The sequence below is a fragment of the Dreissena polymorpha genome, chromosome 10 (genome assembly GCF_020536995.1).
Source record: "Dreissena polymorpha isolate Duluth1 chromosome 10, UMN_Dpol_1.0, whole genome shotgun sequence".
Lineage (NCBI taxonomy): Eukaryota > Metazoa > Mollusca > Bivalvia > Myida > Dreissenidae > Dreissena > Dreissena polymorpha.
In genome coordinates this window covers 3,335,142-3,354,835 of record NC_068364.1, presented here as the reverse complement: position 1 = coordinate 3,354,835, position 19,694 = coordinate 3,335,142, and the positions used below count along the sequence as shown (strand labels likewise).

The window sequence follows — 19,694 nt, the reverse complement described above, 5'->3', positions numbered from 1 at the left end:
ACTTAAATGATTTATCATGCAATTTTTAAAATTATTTAAATTACTTACTTCAAATGACCACTATTAGGACACTGTGTGTACTGTGTATTACACTCAACCCTCTGTTTCCAGGTGCAGTTACATCGACCGTTACAGCTCCTGGATGAAGTACTGCAGGCTATGCCCTTGAACGAAAGTCGCTTCAACCGCGGTTACTTCCTCGGTTAAAATGATGTGAAGGCTTTACAATTTTAAAGGGGCAAAATGTGCAAACTTTTGTGGTAAAGATACGGAATAAGCAGTACCGGTAGTTAAAAAAAGATGATGTGGACACTTTCGTGTTTAACACATGGGCAATTTTGAAATAAAGATATAAGTGGTTATATCTGTGGTTAACAGGGGGCCAGTGAGGTTATGTACGGTAAAATGTGGAATGTGTGTAAAGTTTCACAGTTAATGCGCAGAAAGTATGGAATCTTTCTTGGCTAAAACGTGGAACGTGTGGAAACTTCAGTGGGTAAATGGGAAAAATGAGCTTATTTCCTATTCTAAAATATGGTACATTGAAATAGGAAAAAGTTGTCATTTTCTTGGTTTACACGTAGGATATTGTTGTGGGATTATGTTGACCGAGTTAACTGTGGTTGACTACAAAAGTGTTAACTGTAGTGTGGACTTATAATAAATGATTTCTGAAAACTGTAAAAAAGATGGAGTAGACTTTAAAAAGTTTATTAGTTTAGGGTTGACTCTCAAATTTATTAATATAGGGTTGACCCTAAAAACATGTACAACTTATGAGTTGGCTCTTAAAATATGTAAAATGTTGATTTTACTCAAAAATGATGTAAGATTTAGTGTTGACTCTAAAAATTTGTACATGTAAGGTTGTCTCTAAAACACTTTAAAAAAGGGTTGACTCTAAAAATATTTAAAATCTAGGATTGACTCTAAAAACATTTATAATGTAATATTCACTCTTAAAATGTTTAAACTGCCACTGGGATTCAACTACAAAGGGAAATTGTTATGTGAAACGATTTTGACACTTTGTTTAAATGTGAACCATACTGAATTCCAGTTAAAATTGCATTTGTATTTTTGCTTGATTAAATAGAATTGTTAGTTGATTTTTTTGGAACTGCCTTTTGATTAATTTGAATAACTCGTGTTTTAAGGTAATATGTACACTAATTTCTATGATGATAATTTTATAAAAATCTATGTTGTACCAAAAGCTGAATTTCCGTCAACATTAATAGTTTATTTACAACTACATTAACCTACTGAGACTAAATTAAAAACAAACTATTAACATTATGCTTTTTACAAAATATGCATTTTGAATCTGCATTTATGAAAGTTCTTTGGCCTACATTAAACATTGCATGTTGTGTACTCGTACATGTTGCATATTGCATGTGATGTACTCGTACATGTTGCATAAGTTGTAAAGCTTGATCAGCAGTGTGTGTGTGGAAATCCAGTTCATTTACTTGCACAAGAGACTTGTAAAATGGGAACAAAAAAAACAAGAAGATAGTTAACAATAATTTTTCTATAATTTTTCTAGCCATGCATGCCAATATTCTGGTGATCTTTCCTGATCTGACAATAATTTTTCTATAATTTTTCTAGCCATGCATGCCAATATTCTGGTTATCTTTCCTGATCTGCATACTTTCAACTTAATCAAACCACTGGGGTGATAAGTTTTCAGCATTAATTTCAGAAGTTAGTATCATACAGAAAATTTAGTTACACCTGAGAGTTCAGCATTTTACAAACCAGCTGTCATTATTTCAAAATTCTGTAGTTGGGTTTTAACCAATGTAAATTTTTGGGACTCAAAGTTGTACACATACATATTTACTTCGAGTAAATATCAGCCCATTGGTGCAAAAAGGTACCAAATGACATTGGAATAAATAGGCATATGGTACCTTTTTGCACTAATGGGGAGATTATTATATTCATTATTTATTGTTTGTTTTTTTAACACATGAATATAATGCAAATAATAAATACTCACATAAATATAGAAAAAATTCAAATAAAATAGATAAATCTCAAATTTGTGTGTTACAACTTTTTAAAATTAAATATACATATTATACTTGGGACTTTTCGGTTGCAAACTCTAATGTTAATAATACAGATTAATAGCTAAATAATTGTTTGTTTGTTATTGATTTATTTCTGTGTCATTTGTATAAAACATGTTTTTAGTAAAAAAATTAAACGTTTCCGCATTTTGTACAACAAATTTCTGTGTGTGTCCACTATGTTGTAGTTGATATATGCACTATTTTCAAGTTTATTGAATTTTAAGTAAAACAATAATGATATAATCATGATAAAAGAATGTGTAAGAGAATTGTAAATTTCATTATTATCATCATCATTTTTACTATCATCATCTTTGTAATTGTCATCATTATCAAAATCATTTTGTTATCATCATCATCATTTTTATCACTATTGACATTATCAATATTATCATCATAATCATTGTCATTGTTATTATGCTTTTCACCTTCATAAAACATGTTCAAAGATAAATGTTTGTCAGGTTGTTTTTTTTTGCATTGATTTTAACATTAATGTTTTTTTCACTGTTTTTTTGTGTGATTATGATAATTATACATTATTATACATTTTGATATATACATTATGATTCATTATGACAATGTAAGACATTTTTTCTTCCAGTGTCATCATCATCATCATCATCATTATCATCATCACTAGCAGCATCATTATTTTCATGATCCTGTTGAGTGATGACATGGTCATGAGTATCCACCATCATCACCAATGGAAGTATCTATATACATGTAGTGCACAGTGTTGTGTATTATACAAAGGTCAATGAATATTTAGAGAAAAATTCTTTCTATAAAAAAAATTGTATTGTACTTGTGTGATGAGTCAGTCTTCCATATATCACTGTCCTTTAACGGTCTAAATGCCCTGACATCATGGAAACAAAGAATGCTGATAAGCTCTTCTGGCTTTAAATTCATGTTTTAAGCCACAATCCCCTCTCAGCATAAGTACAAAGAAGGATGATTAACAGTTCTGCCTCTTGACTCATGGATAGTTGCCAAAATGATTTATCAGCATATATAAAATTATAAGCACATGTTGCTTCAATGGAACAATTTATTACTAAAGTGCTACGCTTGAACAATATGTAAGATAAATAAAAAATATGGGCAACTGGTTTTTGCTATTTTATAGCAAATTTTGTCTTTGGAGGCTAACAGGACAGATTTATGTTAATACATTAACACCACATTTACTCAATAATTGTAACATTTTTTTGAAAATAGTTTCATGTTATTCAATAAAAAAAACGGAATGTATTGTAAGGATGTTGTGCTATTTATAAAACATTTGCTATGTTTTTGAAAGCCAAAGTGTGATTTTTTTCTGCAAGGGTTGCATCTTTATAAGACTTTTATACTGTAAATTATTTAACTGAAATTGTTGTTATGTAACAGATTAAAATTCATGAGTAAGCAATTCTTTAATTGCACTGTAATTATCAAATAAATTGTAAATAACATTGTAATCAATAATTTAACAATTATTTTCAGTTGTTATGTGTGAAAAAGTTTTGTTTTGAAATGTTTTATGTAAGAAAATAATTTTATGTTCTGAGATTCTGGGTGTGAATTATTGTTAAAATATTCTGTATCAAACATTTGATTGTCATTTCCTTAAGAAAACTCCTGTCTTGAAACAAAAATAATGTTGATGTTCTAGAAGAAAATGTGTGTTTTCGTCACATTATAACTTGATCTCAAACTGTTTTACATGATAGGTGCTTGTAGGATTTTGGTTGCTGAGCAACAAATAGTTTTATCAAATGAGGCTGATTTGTGGTTTTCTTTGTTTAAAGAAACTGTTTACAAAAGTTATTTTTGTTGAAATAGAAGGACGATTTGTTTTATGGTAACTGTTAATTGTGTCAATACAAACATTTCATAATTTGCAAATTTTTGAATTTGAATAAGAGAAAGATTTGGTTTCCGAAACAAGAAATGATTTATTTTGCAATTGTTCTCAATATGTAAGCTGTTTTAATCTGGGATAAGAAACAATTTTGTATGAAAAATATTTTGTACTTTATTTCCATCCAAATATGGATAGAAGTCTTTTTATTAGCGAGGCTGTTTTCAGAGAAAACTTCAGCTATTGTCATAGCCAGCTCGTCGTCTGCCGTCCAACGTAGGCGTCGTGCTAAAACCTTAATATTGGCCATAACTTTTTAAATATTGAAGATAGCACTTTGATATTTGGCATGCATGTGTATCTCATGGAGCTGCACATTTTGAGTGGTAAAATTGCAAGGTGAACATCATCCTTCAAGGTCTAGGGTCGAAAAAACAAAGTCAAGGGAAGTAATAAGCTTTAAATGGACATAGTTATCTGACCTGCCCACATATATATTTTTGTTAAATAAATCAAAGCGGCGCAGTAGGCGGCATTGTGTTTCTGACAAACACATTGTGGTAAAAGGTCAAGGTCATCCTTTACGGTCTACGGTAAAAATTACCAATTTAAGGGAAGTAATAAGCTTTAAAAAGGGAAATAATTATTCAATATTGAACATAGCCACTTTATATATTTGGCATGCATGTGTATCTCATGGAGCTGCACATTTCGAGTAGTCAATCACAGTCACGGTAGTGACCTTTAATTATCTGCTACTAAAAAAGAGATTTGTTAGAGAAAATTATTTTCAAGGGAAGTAATTTATATAATTATAAAATCTCATATTATATATTTCCTTACCAAGAATTGAAGTTCTTTTCACAGTTACTGTACAGATTTATTATTTTGATTATTTATAACTCAAATGATTGATTTGTCAAAGTTTTTTTTTAATGATATAATTATAATTTCTTTGATGTTCATTACATACCTGTGGACTTATGTCCATAGATACATGATGAACTCTGGCTATGATCTCTTTTAAACCACAGGCCTTGGTTGTCAGTGATGTCTGACATGGTCATAAATGACTGTGAGACTCCCCCTCTCCCAGTTGGATTGGACAAAATTGAAGGGAAGTAATAAGCTTTAAAGGGAGATTATTTCTATACCTGCCAAATGATAAATAGCAATTTTATTTCAAAGCGGTGCAATAGGGGGCATTGTGTTTCTGAAGAACACATCTCTTGATATAATTATCATTTCTTACCTGTTCTAATTTCATGAAGGCTAGTTTTCATTAAATACCAGTGGACTTATGTCCATACATACATGATGAACTCTGGCTATGATCTCTTTGATAAACCACAGGCCTTGGTTGTCAGTGATGTCTGACTTGGTCATTTTTGACTTTCTACAGTCCTCCCCCCCCCCACAAAATCCAAGGGAAGTAACAAAGCTTTAAAGGGAGATGATGTCTTTACCTGCCAAATGATAAATAGAAATTTGTATTTCAAAGTGGCGCAGTAGGGGGCATTGTGTTTCTGACAAACACATCTCTTGTTGGGTCACTAGGTCAAGGTCACTGTGACCTCTAAAAAACAAAAGTTCTGACAAGCTTTCGCAGCCGAGCGTGGCACCCGTTATGCGGTGCTCTTGTTTGAATATTTGCTGTCAATACTTCTAATTTTGCAAAAATAAAGTGCTGTATAATTAAAATATTGGGGTTAACGATATTGATGGAAAAGGCAGTTGTCTATGACATTGTTATCCTATTTATGAAAGTATTTTAGAAAATTTTAGTTTTCAATAACATTTTCTATGGCTAAGTATTCAACACTAATATTATCTAGTATACGCAATCACCTTCAGTGTTAAAGCAACACTCTTTTCCCATCTTATATCATCCCCCAATATCATACGAAACCGGTTAATCAATAGGAATCATATTGAATATTGTTGGTCGTTTGTGTTTGCATAGTATATAGATGTGTTGTTTAACTGTTTTATTTGATTAGTGTCGTGTTGCTTGTTTTGCATCACATTGTTAGTTTTGGATAAGTTTTTTTTAAGTTTTCAAATATTAAATATACATGTATTATATTATGTAATTTAAGTCAGTTATACAAATGCTTAATACAGAGTTTATTGATGTCCAAATCCTATTACCCAGTGAATCAGAATAAGCGATTGATTATGTTGAATTGTGCTAAGCTCAGAATCTGTATCACTTAGGCAGGTTGGTAACATTAATCTTAAAAAAAAGAAAGTACATACTCGTATACAACTTTTACCCTGTTGGCTTTTTTAACTGCTTATTTTGATAACTGCCGACTTTTTCTATCTGTTTATTTCGATAACTATGGAGTTCACAACAGATTATTTAAGATAGAATAGACTTTTGCTTCTGTGTGTTTGTTCCCAGGTGTGTATAAATCGTAAGCTTGCTAAACAGAATGTTTTATTTTCCCTGCCTTTGAATGTAAGTGTATTGATATTTTGTACATGATAAAATAATGTATGCTCTTTAAAATAAATCCATGCCACACATCTTGTTTGGTTTTAATTCCTAAATCCAACTTCTTATATAGACACAAAAACATTGACTTACAGACCGAGAGGTTTGTCAACTAGACACACTGACTGTGGACAGTGGAGATGAAGTCAATACTGACTGACTATGGGCATTTACTGTGACGGGTCTGTGGACTGACTGGGCACTTACTGTGACGTGTCTGTGGACTATGGGCACTTACTGTGACATGTCTGTGGACTGACTATGGGCACTTACTGTGACGTGTCTGTGGACTGACTATGGGCCCTTAATGTGACGTGTCTGTGGACTGACTATGGGCACTTAATGTGACGTGTCTGTGGACTGACTATGGGCACTTAATGTGACGTGTCTGTGGGCTCAGAATGTCAGACTGTTGATAGTGAGAGCGGAAACTTGACTGACTGGAATTGGTGTAATGACCAGGTCTTTAATATGCCCCCAGAACATAGGTTCTGGGGGCATATGAAAATCGCACCGTCCGTTACTCTGTTAGTCTGTCCGGATTAGGTTCTGCTAAATAACTCTAGCAATTGTCATCAGATCTTCACCAAACCTCATGAAAATGTGTAAGGCAATAACATCTAGGTCAAGTTTGATAATCGGCCAAATTTACCTAGACACTTGAGTAACGGCCCTTGAATCATCGTATTTTTTTGTTCTCGTTTCCGCTCAATAACTCGAGCAATTGTCATCAGATCTTCACCAAACTTCATGAAAATGTGTAAGGCAATAACATCTAGACCAAGATCGATAATCAGCCATATTGACCCAGACACTCCCCGAGTTACAGCCCTTTAATCATTGAAAATTACGTTTTTTCTCGTTTCTGCACAATAACTCGAGCAAATGTCATAGGATCTTTGCCACACTTCATGAAAATGTGTACTGTCATAAGATCTAGGTCAAGTTCAATAATCAGCCAAATTGACCCAGACACAGTGTGAGTTACGGCCCTTGAATCATTGAAAAATTGCGTTTTTATGCACCCCGAAAATTTTCGGGGAGCATAATATCGTTTCCAGTTTGTCCTTCCTTACTTCCGTCAGTTTCTCATAGCACCTTCAATACTTTACTGAAATCTTTCATATTTGGCATGTAGGTACCTTTCATGGACCTCTACCTTTTGATGAGGTTTGAGGTCACTGGGGTCAAGGTCACCGAAGCTAATAATATATTTTTCCGTCACACTTTTGTTACAGTTTCTCATAGCACCTTCAATACTTTACCGATCTCTTTAATATTTGGCATGTAGGTACCTTGCATGGACCTCTACCTTTTGATGAAGTTTGAGGTCACTGTGGTAAAGGTCACCAAGGCTAATAATATATTTTTCCGTCACACTTTTGTTACAGTTTCTCATAGCACCTTCAATACTTTACCGATCTCTGTCATATTTGGCATGTAGGTACCTTGCATGGACCTCTACCTTTTGTTGAGGTTTGAAGTCACTGGGCTCAAGGTCACTGAGGCTATTAATTGATTTTTCCGTCATGCTTTTGTTAAAGTTTCTCATAGCACCTTCAATACTTTACCGATCTTTTTCATATTTGGCATGTAGGTACCTTGCATAGACCACTACTTTTTGATGAGGTCACTGGGGTCAAGGTCACCAAGGCTAATAATAGATTTTCTGTCATTCTTTTGTTACTTTACCAATCTCTTTCATATTTGGCATGGACCTTCCATGGACCTCTACCTTTTGATGAGGTTTGAGGTCACTGGGCTCAAGGTCACCAAGGCTAATAATAGATTTTCCGTCACGCTTTTCTTACAGTTTCTCATAGGGCCTTCAATACTTTACAGGGCCTTCAATACTTTACCGATCTCTTTCATATTTGGCATGTAGGTAACTTGCATGGACCGCTACCTTTTGATGAGGTTTGAGGTCACTGGGCTCAAGGTCACAGAGGCTATTAATACATTTTCCGTCACGCTTTTGTAACAGTTTCTCATAGCACCTTCAATACTTTACCGATCTCTTTCATATTTGGCATGTAGGTACCTTGCATGGGCCTTTGCCGTTTGATGAGGTTTGAGGTCACTGGGGTCAAGGTAAAGTTCACCGAGGCTAATAAAAGATTTTTTATAGGTGGTTATTAACACATAGATTGACAAAGCGCATCATCGGGGAGCATCTATCAGTTTCTTTGATATTCTTGTTTCTCGTTTTCACTCAATGACTCGAGCAAATGTCATAGGATCTTCACCACACTTCATGAAAATGTGTACGGTCACAAGATCTAGGTCAAGTTCGATAATCAGCCAAATTGACCAAGACACTCCTGAGTTACGGCCCTTGAATCAGCAAAAAATTGATTTTTTCTTGTTTCCGCTCAATAACTCCAGCAATTGTCATCGGATCTTCACCAAACTTCATAAAAATGTTAAAGGCAATAAAATCTAGGTTAAGTTCGATAATCAGCCAAATTTATCCTGGCACTTCTGAGTTACGTCCCTTGAATCATAAAAAATTGCATTTCTGCTCGAAAAATGCTCATAACTTCTGTCGCTTTAGATGTAACCTTCATATTTGTTATGCATGTGTATATGAACAAGGCCTTTCCATATGCACACAAATTTTGACCCCATTGACCTAATCCTTTAACTTAAGGTCCGCGTTTCGGTTTCCAAATCTGCATTTACGTTGCGAAAAAAGCGTTTTTGGGGGGCATTTGTCTTCCGGTCGAGACAGCTCTTGTTTCTTTTGATTTCTTAAATACACTGTGTCCATTGTTCAGTCACTCTGCATTGGTTATTAAGCAAGTGTGTTTAATTTAGTCAGTGACAGCGCTTTTTGTTCCTCCCTCAGTGAGTCAGTTACGGTGTGTTTTACTCATCAGTCAGTTACATCATGTTTTGTTCATCCCTCAGTCAGTCAGTTACAGCGTGTTTTGTTCATCCCTCAGTCAGTCAGTGACAGCGTTTTTTGCTCATCCCTTAGTCAGCCAGTTACAGCATATTTTTGTTCATCCCTCAGTGAGTCAGTTACAGCGTGTTTTGTTCATCCCTCGGTCAGTTACAGCGTGTTTTTTTCATTTTTCAGTCAGTCAGATACAGCATGTTTTGTTCATCCCTCATTCAGTCAGTAAAGCGTGTTTTGTTCATCCCTCAGTGAGTCAGTTACTGGGTGATTTGTTCATCCCTCAGTAAGTCAGTTACAGCGTATTTTGTTTATCAGTCAGTCACATCATTTTTTTGTTCATCCTTCAGTCAGTCAGTGAAGGTGTTTTATTGTTCATCCCTCAGTCAATCATTCACAGCATTTTTGTTTATCCCTCAGTCAGTCAGTGGCAGCGTTTTTTGGTTATCCCTCAGTCAGTCAGTCACAGCATTTTTTGTTCCTCCTCTGTCAGTCAGTGACAGCGTTTTATTGTTCATCCCTCAAGTCAGTCAGTAAAGCGTGTTTTGTTCATCTGTCAGTCAGTCAGTAAAGCGTGTTTTGTTCATCCCTCAGTCAGCCAGTTACAGCGTGTTTTGTTCATCCGTCAGTCAGTGACAGCTCTTTTTTGTTCATCCTTCAGCCAGTAAGTGACAGCGTTTTATAGTTCATCCTTCAGTCAGTCAGTCACAGCATTTTTTGTTCATCCCCCAAGTCAGTCATTGACAGCATTTTTTGTTTATCCCTCAGTCAGTCAGTGATAGTGTTTTATTGTTCATCCCTCAGTCAGTCAGTGATAGCGTTTTTTTGTCATCCCTCAGTCAGTCAGTTACAGCGTGTTTTGTTCATCCCTCAGTCAGTCAGTTACAGCGTATTTTGTTCATTAGTCAGTCATTGACAGCGTTTTTTTGTTCATCATTTAGTCAGTCAGTGACAGCGTTTTTTTTGTTAATTCCTAAATCAGTGACAGCATATTTTGTTCATCCCTCAGACAGTCAGTCACAGCATTTTTTTGTTCATCCCTTAGTCAGTCAGTGATAGCTTTTTATTGTTCATCCCTCAGTCAGTCAGTCAGTGATAGCGTTTTTTGGTCATCCCTCAGTCAGTCAGTCACAGCATTTTTTGTTCATCCCTAAGTCAGTCAGTGACAGTGTGTTTTGTTCATCAGTCAGTCAGTATCCCTCAGTCTGTCAGTGACAGCATGTTTTGTTCATCAGTCAGTCAGTATCCCTCAGTTAGTCAGTGATAGCGTTTTTTGTTCATTAGTAAGTCAGTATCCTTCAGTCAGTCAGTGATAGCATTTTTTTGTTCATCAGTCAGTCAGTGATAGCGTTTTTTGTTCATCCCTCGTCAGTCAGTATCCATCAGTCTGTCCGTATCCCTCTGTTATTCAGAGTCCCTCAGTCAGTCAGTATCCCTCAGTCAGTCAGTATGCATCAGTCAGTCAGTATCCCTCAGTCAGTCAGTATCCATCAGTCTGTCAGTATCCCTCAGTCTGTCAGTATCCCTCAGTCAGTCAGTATCCCTCAGTCAGCCAGTATGCATCAGTCTGTCAGTATCCCTCAGTCTGTCAGTATGCATCAGTCTGTCAGTATTCCTCAGTCAGTCAGTATCCATCAGTCAGTCAGTATCCATCAGTCTGTCAGTATCCCTCAGTCAGTCAGTATCCCTCATTCAGTCAGTATCCCTCAGTCAGCCAGTATGCATCAGTCAGTCAGTATCCCTCAGTCAGTCAGTATCCCTCAGTCTGTCAGTATTCCTCAGTCAGCCAGTATGCATCAGTCTGTCAGTATCCCTCAGTCTGTCAGTATCCCTCATTCAGTCAGTATGCATCAGTCAGTCAGTATGCATCAGTCAGTCAGTATCCCTCAGTCAGTCAGTATCCCTCATTCAGTCAGTATCCCTCAGTCAGCCAGTATGCATCAGTCAGTCAGTATCCCTCAGTCAGTCAGTATCCCTCAGTCTGTCAGTATTCCTCAGTCAGCCAGTATGCATCAGTCTGTCAGTATCCCTCAGTCTGTCAGTATCCCTCATTCAGTCAGTATGCATCAGTCAGTCAGTATGCATCAGTCAGTCAGTATGCATCAGTCAGTCAGTATCCCTCAGTCTGTCAGTATGCATCAGTCTGTCAGTATCCCTCGTCAGTCAGTATCCCTCAGTCAGTCAGTATCCCTCAGTCAGCCAGTATGCATCAGTCTGTCAGTATCCCTCAGTCAGCCAGTATGCATCAGTCTGTCAGTATCCCTCAGTCAGCCAGTATGCATCAGTCTGTCAGTATCCCTCAGTCAGCCAGTATGCATCAGTCTGTCAGTATCCCTCAGTCAGCCAGTATGCATCAGTCAGTCAGTATCCCTCAGTCAGCCAGTATCCCTCAGTCAGCCAGTATGCATCAGTCAGTCAGTATGCATCAGTCAGTCAGTATGCATCAGTCTGTCAGTATCCCTCAGTCAGTCAGTATGCATCAGTCAGTATCCCTCAGTCAGTCAGTATCCCTCAGTCAGTCAGTATCCATCAGTCTGTCAGTATCCCTCAGTCAGTCAGTATCCCTCATTCAGTCAGTATCCCTCAGTCAGTCAGTATCCCTCAGTCTGTCAGTATGCATCAGTCAGTCAGTATGCATCAGTCTGTCAGTATCCCTCAGTCAGCCAGTATGCATCAGTCTGTCAGTATCCCTCAGTCAGCCAGTATCCATCAGTCAGTCAGTATCCCTCAGTCAGCCAGTATGCATCAGTCTGTCAGTATCCCTCAGTCAGCCAGTATGCATCAGTCTGTCAGTATCCCTCAGTCTGTCAGTATCCCTCAGTCAGCCAGTATGCATCAGTCTGTCAGTATCCCTCAGTCAGCCAGTATGCATCAGTCAGTCAGTATCCCTCAGTCTGTCAGTATGCATCAGTCAGCCAGTATGCATCAGTCAGTCAGTATCCCTCAGTCAGCCAGTATCCCTCAGTCAGTCAGTATCCATCAGTCAGCCAGTATGCATCAGTCAGTCAGTATCCCTCAGTCAGTCAGTATCCATCAGTCAGTCAGTATCCCTCAGTCAGTCAGTATCCCTCAGTCAGTCAGTATCCCTCAGTCAGCCAGTATCCCTCAGTCTGTCAGTATCCCTCAGTCAGCCAGTATGCATCAGTCAGTCAGTATCCCTCAGTCAGTCAGTATCCATCAGTCTGTCAGTATCCCTCAGTCTGTCAGTATCCCTCATTCAGTCAGTATCCCTCAGTCTGTCAGTATCCCTCAGTCAGTCAGTATCCATCAGTCTGTCAGTATGCATCAGTCTGTCAGTATCCCTCAGTCAGTCAGTATCCATCAGTCTGTCAGTATGCATCAGTCTGTCAGTATCCCTCAGTCAGTCAGTATCCATCAGTCTGTCAGTATCCCTCAGTCTGTCAGTATCCCTCATTCAGTCAGTATCCCTCAGTCAGCCAGTATCCCTCAGTCTGTCAGTATTCCTCAGTCAGTCAGTATGCATCAGTCAGTCAGTATCCCTCAGTCTGTCAGTATTCCTCTGTTACTCAGAGTCCCGTTAGTTGGTCAGTTGTTCAATAATGGTGATTCAGAGTATGACGAATTTCTTTGTTTAATATTTTATTTAAAATGTTACATATACATACATTACCAAATGTGAACTATTTAAAAAATGGATGATTTTATTCTCTTAAATGAACATGCAGATATAAAAATGATCTGATCAAATGCAGCAAAATGAAATTACATTTAAATGATAACATGTCCAACTTCATTAATATTCATAATTTATGGCAATGTAGTCATTGCAAATGAGTCTTTTAAAGTATGGAATAATTTCATGATTTTACAAAACGATAAATGCTGGACATCAAAGAAATAAAACAGCAACACAGGAGTAACATAATGAACACTTGTAGCAACATTGAGACGTACAACTTCGTCATAAGAAGCTCAACAAAAGGTGAAAAAAAAAAGATTGTAACCAATCAGGGTGTAGCTAGAAAGTTATATGGCATAACTTTTGGCAGAACCAACAACAAAATGAAACTGTCCTGAATATTGGATGGAAAATTCATGCATAAATCACACTCTTGCAAGTATTTATCAAAATATTACACATAATTATGTTTCCTGGCTCTTGTCATAACTTGTTCATATAAACAAAAACTGTCCAATTTTTTCTTTGACTTTTGCTTATGCAGATATATCCATCTATGACAGCTTCAATAACTTGAAGAGTTATGCCATACATCATTTTCTGTATGAACAAAACAAAGCAAACAGTAACAAGTTTTGACCCCTCACAATGAAACGGATTCTTAAAAAACCCACTAAACATTCAGAATGTCATTGTAAAAGAATAGGGTGGATTGAAGAACACTTTAATAGCGCCTGATTTTCCCTCCACCCTGCCCATAACCGCCGCTGTAACCATCATCATCATCACGATATCCTCCACTGTAACCACTTTCCCAATCCATGTAACCACCGCCACCACCACCACTGCTGTAACCACCGCTACCGCCGCTATGGTAACCACCTCCACCTCCATAGCGACCCCCACTACCCCCATAACCATCATCTCTGCCGCCATAACCACCATCTCTGCCGCCATAACCGCCATCTCTGCCACCGTAACCGCCATCTCTACCGCTGTAACCACCGTAACCACCACTGGATCTACGGTCGCTGCCATGGAAACCGTCCCGGTCATCATATGAACGCTTTTGGCCATATCTGTGAATACACACATTTTCTGAATAACACCCCTCTGATGACTTGTTATTCAGATTGGTTAACACTGGGTTAACAGCTTATTTATAAGAGGTACAAAGAACTGTTCTAAATACATTTGTTATGCATTGTCAATGAAATTAACGTGACCTCTAATGTTAGAAGCATTAAGCAAACATTCATGTGACACAAGTGACAGTAAACAAGCCGGACAAAGGTCCTAAGTTGCTCACCAAAAGAAACTTTTGACAGTGTAACATTAGTATTCCACCTATCAAACGTCATTTGCAAGGTTATAAATAAATCAATGCTACAAGTACTATCCATACTGTTGTTCAATGTTGTTGTTTTTACGTCTTTTAAAATCTTTATTTACTTTACTGACCTTTGATCTCCCCCACTGCTGTAACTCCTGTCATCTCTGCTCCCCTGGAAACTGCCTCTATGGAAACCTCTACCTGGAACAACAGGAGCAGACAAGGAAATACAGGATCATATTTAACACCACTGCTTCTAGACTAATAGAAGCAGTGGTGGGGGTTGGCAGTTGTAGAGTACAACCTTTTTTTCCAGTTATAACTGTTGTTCCAGCTACTTCATGTAGAAGTAGTTATACGAGAAGTAGTAGTAGGTAGTAGGTAGTAGTAGTAGCAGTAGTAGAAGTGGTAGTAGTATAATTAGTAGTAGATTTAGTAGTAGTAGTAGTAGTTGTTGTAGTAGTTGCCGCATTATGAGCAATTTCAGCAGTTTTCTGAAACCGGATGCTCACGTTTTGAACTATTTTGCAGCCATCAGAAAGGTAACAGTCCTATATGTTTCATGGCTTTCTATATTTTGTCCATAATATTTCTAAGAACTTATTAGTTTTGATCACTTTTGTAAAAGACTTTATTGTGAATTGTATCGTGTTGCCGTCGTGAATAACGATACAGTTCATTAGAACTACAATACCCACACTATACTACAGGTAGACAGAGAGGGAAGGAGGAAGCTGGTCACCCTGTTGACACAGAGGAATGAATAAACCATATAAAGTCTGCAACAATAGCAACATTTCCTCCATCATTGTTGAACACACTACAGGGCCCATATGGTCTACATGTGACAACTGCAGGCCAGATGCTGGTCTTTAGAAAGGAGTCCAACAAAATACTACAGGTGGACAGGGAGGGAATGACGAAGCTTGCCACTTTGTTTACACAGAGGGACGAAGTGTATAAACCATAAGAAAGTCTTCAACAATAACAACATATTGTCCATCATAATAGGACAGAAGGTCTCTTTCCTTCAAAGAGCAATTGCTAAATATTTGGAGTGATAAGTGCAACTATGTGTTGTTGTTCATTAGAACTACAATACCCACAGGGTGTACATGTGACAAATGCAGGACAGGGTTTGTAGGAGTCCAACACAATCCTACAGGTGGATAGTGAGTGAAGGAAGAAGCATGACACTCTGTCCAACACAATACAACAGGTGGACAGTGAGGGAAAGAGTAAGCTGTCTACAAGGTTTACACAGAGGGATGAAGTTTAACAAACCCATAGGAAGTCGGCTACAACAACAACATATCCTCCATCATTGTTGGTAAAGAGGGACGTATTTGTAAAATAGACAACCTGATATAAACTTTGTGTTGTTGTTCATTAGAACTAAAATACCCACAGGGTGTACATGTGACAACTGCAGGCCAGATACAGGTCTGTAGAGGAGTCCAACACAATACTACCGGTGGACTGGGAGGGAAGGACAAAACTGGTAACTCTATCCAACACAATCCTACAGGTGGATTGGGAGGGAAGGACAAAGCTGGTAACTCTGTCCAACACAATCCTACAGGTGGGCTGGGAGGGAAGGACGAAGCTGGTAACTCTGTCCAACACAATCCTACAGGTGGGCTGGGAGCGAAGGACGAAGCTGGTAACTCTGTCCAACACAATCCTACAGGTGGGCTGGGAGGGAAGGACGAAGCTGGTAACTCTGTCCAACACAATCCTACAGGTGGGCTGGGAGGGAAGGACGAAGCTGGTAACTCTGTCCAACACAATCCTACAGGTGGGCTGGGAGGGAAGGACGAAGCTGGTAACTCTGTCCAACACAATCCTACAGGTGGGCTGGGAGGGAAGGACGAAGCTGGTAACTCTGTCCAACACAATCCTACAGGTGGGCTGGGAGGGAAGGACGAAGCTGGTAACTCTGTCCAACACAATCCTACAGGTGGGCTGGGAGGGAAGGACGAAGCTGGTAACTCTATCCAACACAATCCTACAGGTGGAATCAAAGAGCAATAATTCAAAATTTGTAGCAATTAGTGTAACTATGTGTGTTCTACCAGTTTGTTCTTGCACAATTTGTTTTGTTCAGTTTATTTGTAAAGAAGGAGGAACCAAGTGCACACTTGATTGAGGATCAAACGCGATTATTTTTGAGAACATTTCTCCTGAAGTTTGTGACCGTTACTGCAATAAAAAATGCAGCATTGATAATTGATGTAGACTTGACTGATCCAGAGGCACTTGTTGATGTGAAGGACCTGCAGATTGGCTTCACTACCCATCAAAAATTATGTCAGATTGAGAGTGCTGGAGACATTTCGCTGTCACAAACGCAAACATTTCTTGGAGGCTGCTATGCAATTTTACGTTGACACAGCTATGTATGTCATAAAAACATTTCCATTCGATGACCAGCTGCTCTCAAATGCTAAATTCATAAACTTTGAAACAAGGTTAGAAGCATCATTTGAATGTGTGCAGTACTTCGTTCAGAACTTCCTACTTATGCTTAACTTCTCACCCACTGAGATGGACACTCTTGAGGAGCAATTCAAGGAGTACCAGCTGCTTGATCCACCTCCTATGGACATCATAAAGAATGCCACAACAGTTGAGGAAATGCCGGATGGCTCAAAGCAAGAGTCTTTGAGAATGGACATTCTCTAGGGAACATACATTCAAAATAAACTACCACTATTGTTCAAGGTTGCCATGGTCATTTTAGTTATTACCCACAGCAATGCAGAAGAGGAACGCGTTTTAAGCATGGTCCTTAAAAACAAGACTGACTTTCGTTCATCATTAAAATCTGATGGCTCTCTCAGCTCAATCCTAACATTGAAACTGAATAATAAAGAACCATCTCATAAGTATGAACCTTCAAAGGCACTGATTGACATGTCAAAGAATGTTACTTGGGAGTATAACCGAGAGCACCAGAGCCAGTCAGCATCTACTTCAGCTACTTAAGACTTAAGATTGACTACTAAATCAGATGCATTGAACATTACAGGCATTGTTATATGAACAGAGATTGACATTAACCTAAACTACAGTACTTAAATGTTTTTGAGTTTCAGCATATAAGTATATATGTTTCATTTAAAATGACATGTTCTGACTTTTCCATTATATTTTTCACTGAAATATTGTTAAAAATGGCAACTTGTCAAGAAAAAAGGGCTAATTTCAGAAACAAAATAAGTCTTCATTTTGCTCAGGAAATAGCCAAAAAAGCACCACAGACAATCTAGGATCATGCCACTTAAGACACTTGACAGGTACGCCCACACAGTGTACATGTAACAACTGCAGGCCAGGTGTTGGTTTTTAGAGGACTCCAACACAATACTACAGGTGGACAGTGAGGAACCGATCACGCTTGTCTCTCTGTCTAACACTATACTACAGGTGGACTGGGAGGGAATATTGAAGCTTGCTGCTCTGTCCAACACAATACTACAGCTGGACTGTGAGGGACGGAGGAAGCTTGCCATTCTGTTTAACACAAAACTACATTTGGACTGTGAGGGAAGGAGAAAGATGGCCACTCTGTCCAACACTATACTACAGCTGGATGGTGAGGGAAGGTGAAAGCTGGTCCCCCTGTCCAACACAATACTACATGTGGACAGTGAGGGAAGGAGGAAGCTTGTCACCCTGTCAATCACAATACTACAGGGACAGTGAGCAAAGGAGGAAGCTGATCACTCTGTCCAACACAATACTACAGGTGGACAGTAAGGGAAGGAGGAAGCTTGCCACTCTCTTTACACAGAGGATTGGAGTGTTTACACCATTTAAAGTCTGCAACAATAGCAACATATCCTCCATCATTGTTGGAAAGGAGGGGCTCATTTGAAACAACTACAGCCCACAGGTGGTTAGCGTGTGGCTATGATATTAATTAGTGAAAACATCATTTTGAATGATAAATAATCATATTATAACGAAAAATTAACTTTTCTGAAAAAAAATATTTCACTATCAAATATATATATAACAAGGTATGCAACTCAAAATCACCCCAAAACGGGGTGCATCGCTTTGAACAGCCATATCTTTATCAATTTTGCAGCGATTTTCACGATTTCGGTCTTATTCAACGCAGAAATGAATTTCCTTTCTGGAAATGTATATGTCTTGCAATATTTTTACAAATGCTGGGTCAACTTTTAAGAAATAACACGATACACAACACGCATGACCCAGTTGACAGTGATCATGCTGTCTTTAAGACTGAAATCTTCACGGAGTAAAGGGCAACTTCCCTATAAAGTTCATGTAGTTCGATACCATAATTCAATAAAACGTATGAAAAAACATTATTACCGTTCTTGTCGTAACATTCTGCATCAAGACTAACTGTCCAGCGCCGTTTGAAACCTTTGTTTACATACATTTCAACTAACTGACATTTTAAACATCCGAGTGATTTCATTGGTCCAATGCGGAGGTGTGTCTTTACAACTGGAGATTTCATTCATAAAGAATACATGATCACTGTCAACTGGGTCATGCGTGTTGTGTATCGTGTTATTTCTTAAAAGTTGACCCAGCATTTGTAAAAATATTGCAAGACATATACATTTCCAGAAAGGAAATTCATTTCTGCGTTGAATAAGACCGAGATCGTGAAAATCGCTGAAAAATTGATGAAGATATGGCTGTTCAAAGCGATGCACCCCGTTTTGGGCTGATTTTGAGTTGCATACCTTGTTATATTTATATTTGATAGTGAAATTTTTTTTTTCAGAAAAGTAAATTTTTTGTTATAATATGATTATTTATCATTCAAAATGATGTTTTCACTAATTAATAGCATAGCCACACGCTAACCACCTGTGCTACAGCCTGGTGTTTAAGGAGAAACAGCTTAAAAGTTGTAGCAATAAGAGGTTTATATTACAATTGCTGTGTTTTTGTTCCTTAGAACTACAATACCCAGAAGGTGTACATAAGACAACTGATGACTGGTCTGTAGAAGAGTCCAACACAATCCTACAGGTGGACAGAGAGGGAAGGAGGAAGCTGGCAACTCTGTTGACACAAGAGGGATGAAGTGGATAAACCATAATAAAGTTTGCAACAATAGCAACATATCCTCCATCACTGTTTAACAAGAGGGGCTCATCGTTATCAGAGCAATAGCATACTATTTGTAGTAACAAGACTTGCATTTTTGAAACACAATGCCCCCTACTGCACTTTGAGGCCACACAGCAGCTATATCCCAATTAAAGTCATGATGACAAAGTTACGGTTCATTGATATTTGACAAAAGTATAGGCCTTGACAGTATCTGAAAGTGTTTTGTAAAAAATTCAGGAACTGTTATTTTTAAGAAAGTTCCTAGATCCAAGGC

General features: G+C 37.9%; 3 protein-coding genes across 6 annotated transcripts in view; 2 read left to right on the top strand and 1 right to left on the bottom strand.

Annotated features, from left to right (window-relative positions):
• LOC127848830 (mothers against decapentaplegic homolog 4-like) overlaps window positions 1-6,471 on the top strand; it is a 38,437-nt gene extending 31,966 nt beyond the window's left edge. For all 3 annotated transcript variants that reach the window (XM_052381484.1, XM_052381482.1, XM_052381483.1), the window contains one exon: window positions 112-6,471. In XM_052381484.1, coding sequence (XP_052237444.1) covers window positions 112-207 — 96 coding nt within the window. In that variant the 3' untranslated portion in view covers window positions 208-6,471. The remainder of the gene's footprint in view (window positions 1-111) is intronic.
• Window positions 6,472-10,787: 4,316 nt separating this feature from the next.
• On the top strand, window positions 10,788-13,555 carry LOC127847920 (mucin-4-like). Its single transcript, XM_052380150.1, has 3 exons — window positions 10,788-11,397; window positions 11,570-12,883; window positions 13,542-13,555. The coding sequence occupies exons 1-3, from the start codon at window positions 10,788-10,790 to the stop codon at window positions 13,553-13,555; spliced, it is 1,938 nt and encodes a 645-aa protein (XP_052236110.1).
• LOC127848828 (heterogeneous nuclear ribonucleoprotein R-like) overlaps window positions 12,917-19,694 on the bottom strand; it is a 57,058-nt gene continuing 50,280 nt past the window's right edge. For both annotated transcript variants that reach the window (XM_052381477.1, XM_052381478.1), the window contains exons 13-14: window positions 14,440-14,512; window positions 12,917-14,057 (exon numbers count right to left, since the gene is read on the bottom strand). In XM_052381477.1, the coding sequence (XP_052237437.1) occupies window positions 13,703-14,057; window positions 14,440-14,512 (428 nt within the window). In that variant the 3' untranslated portion in view covers window positions 12,917-13,702. The remainder of the gene's footprint in view (window positions 14,058-14,439; window positions 14,513-19,694) is intronic.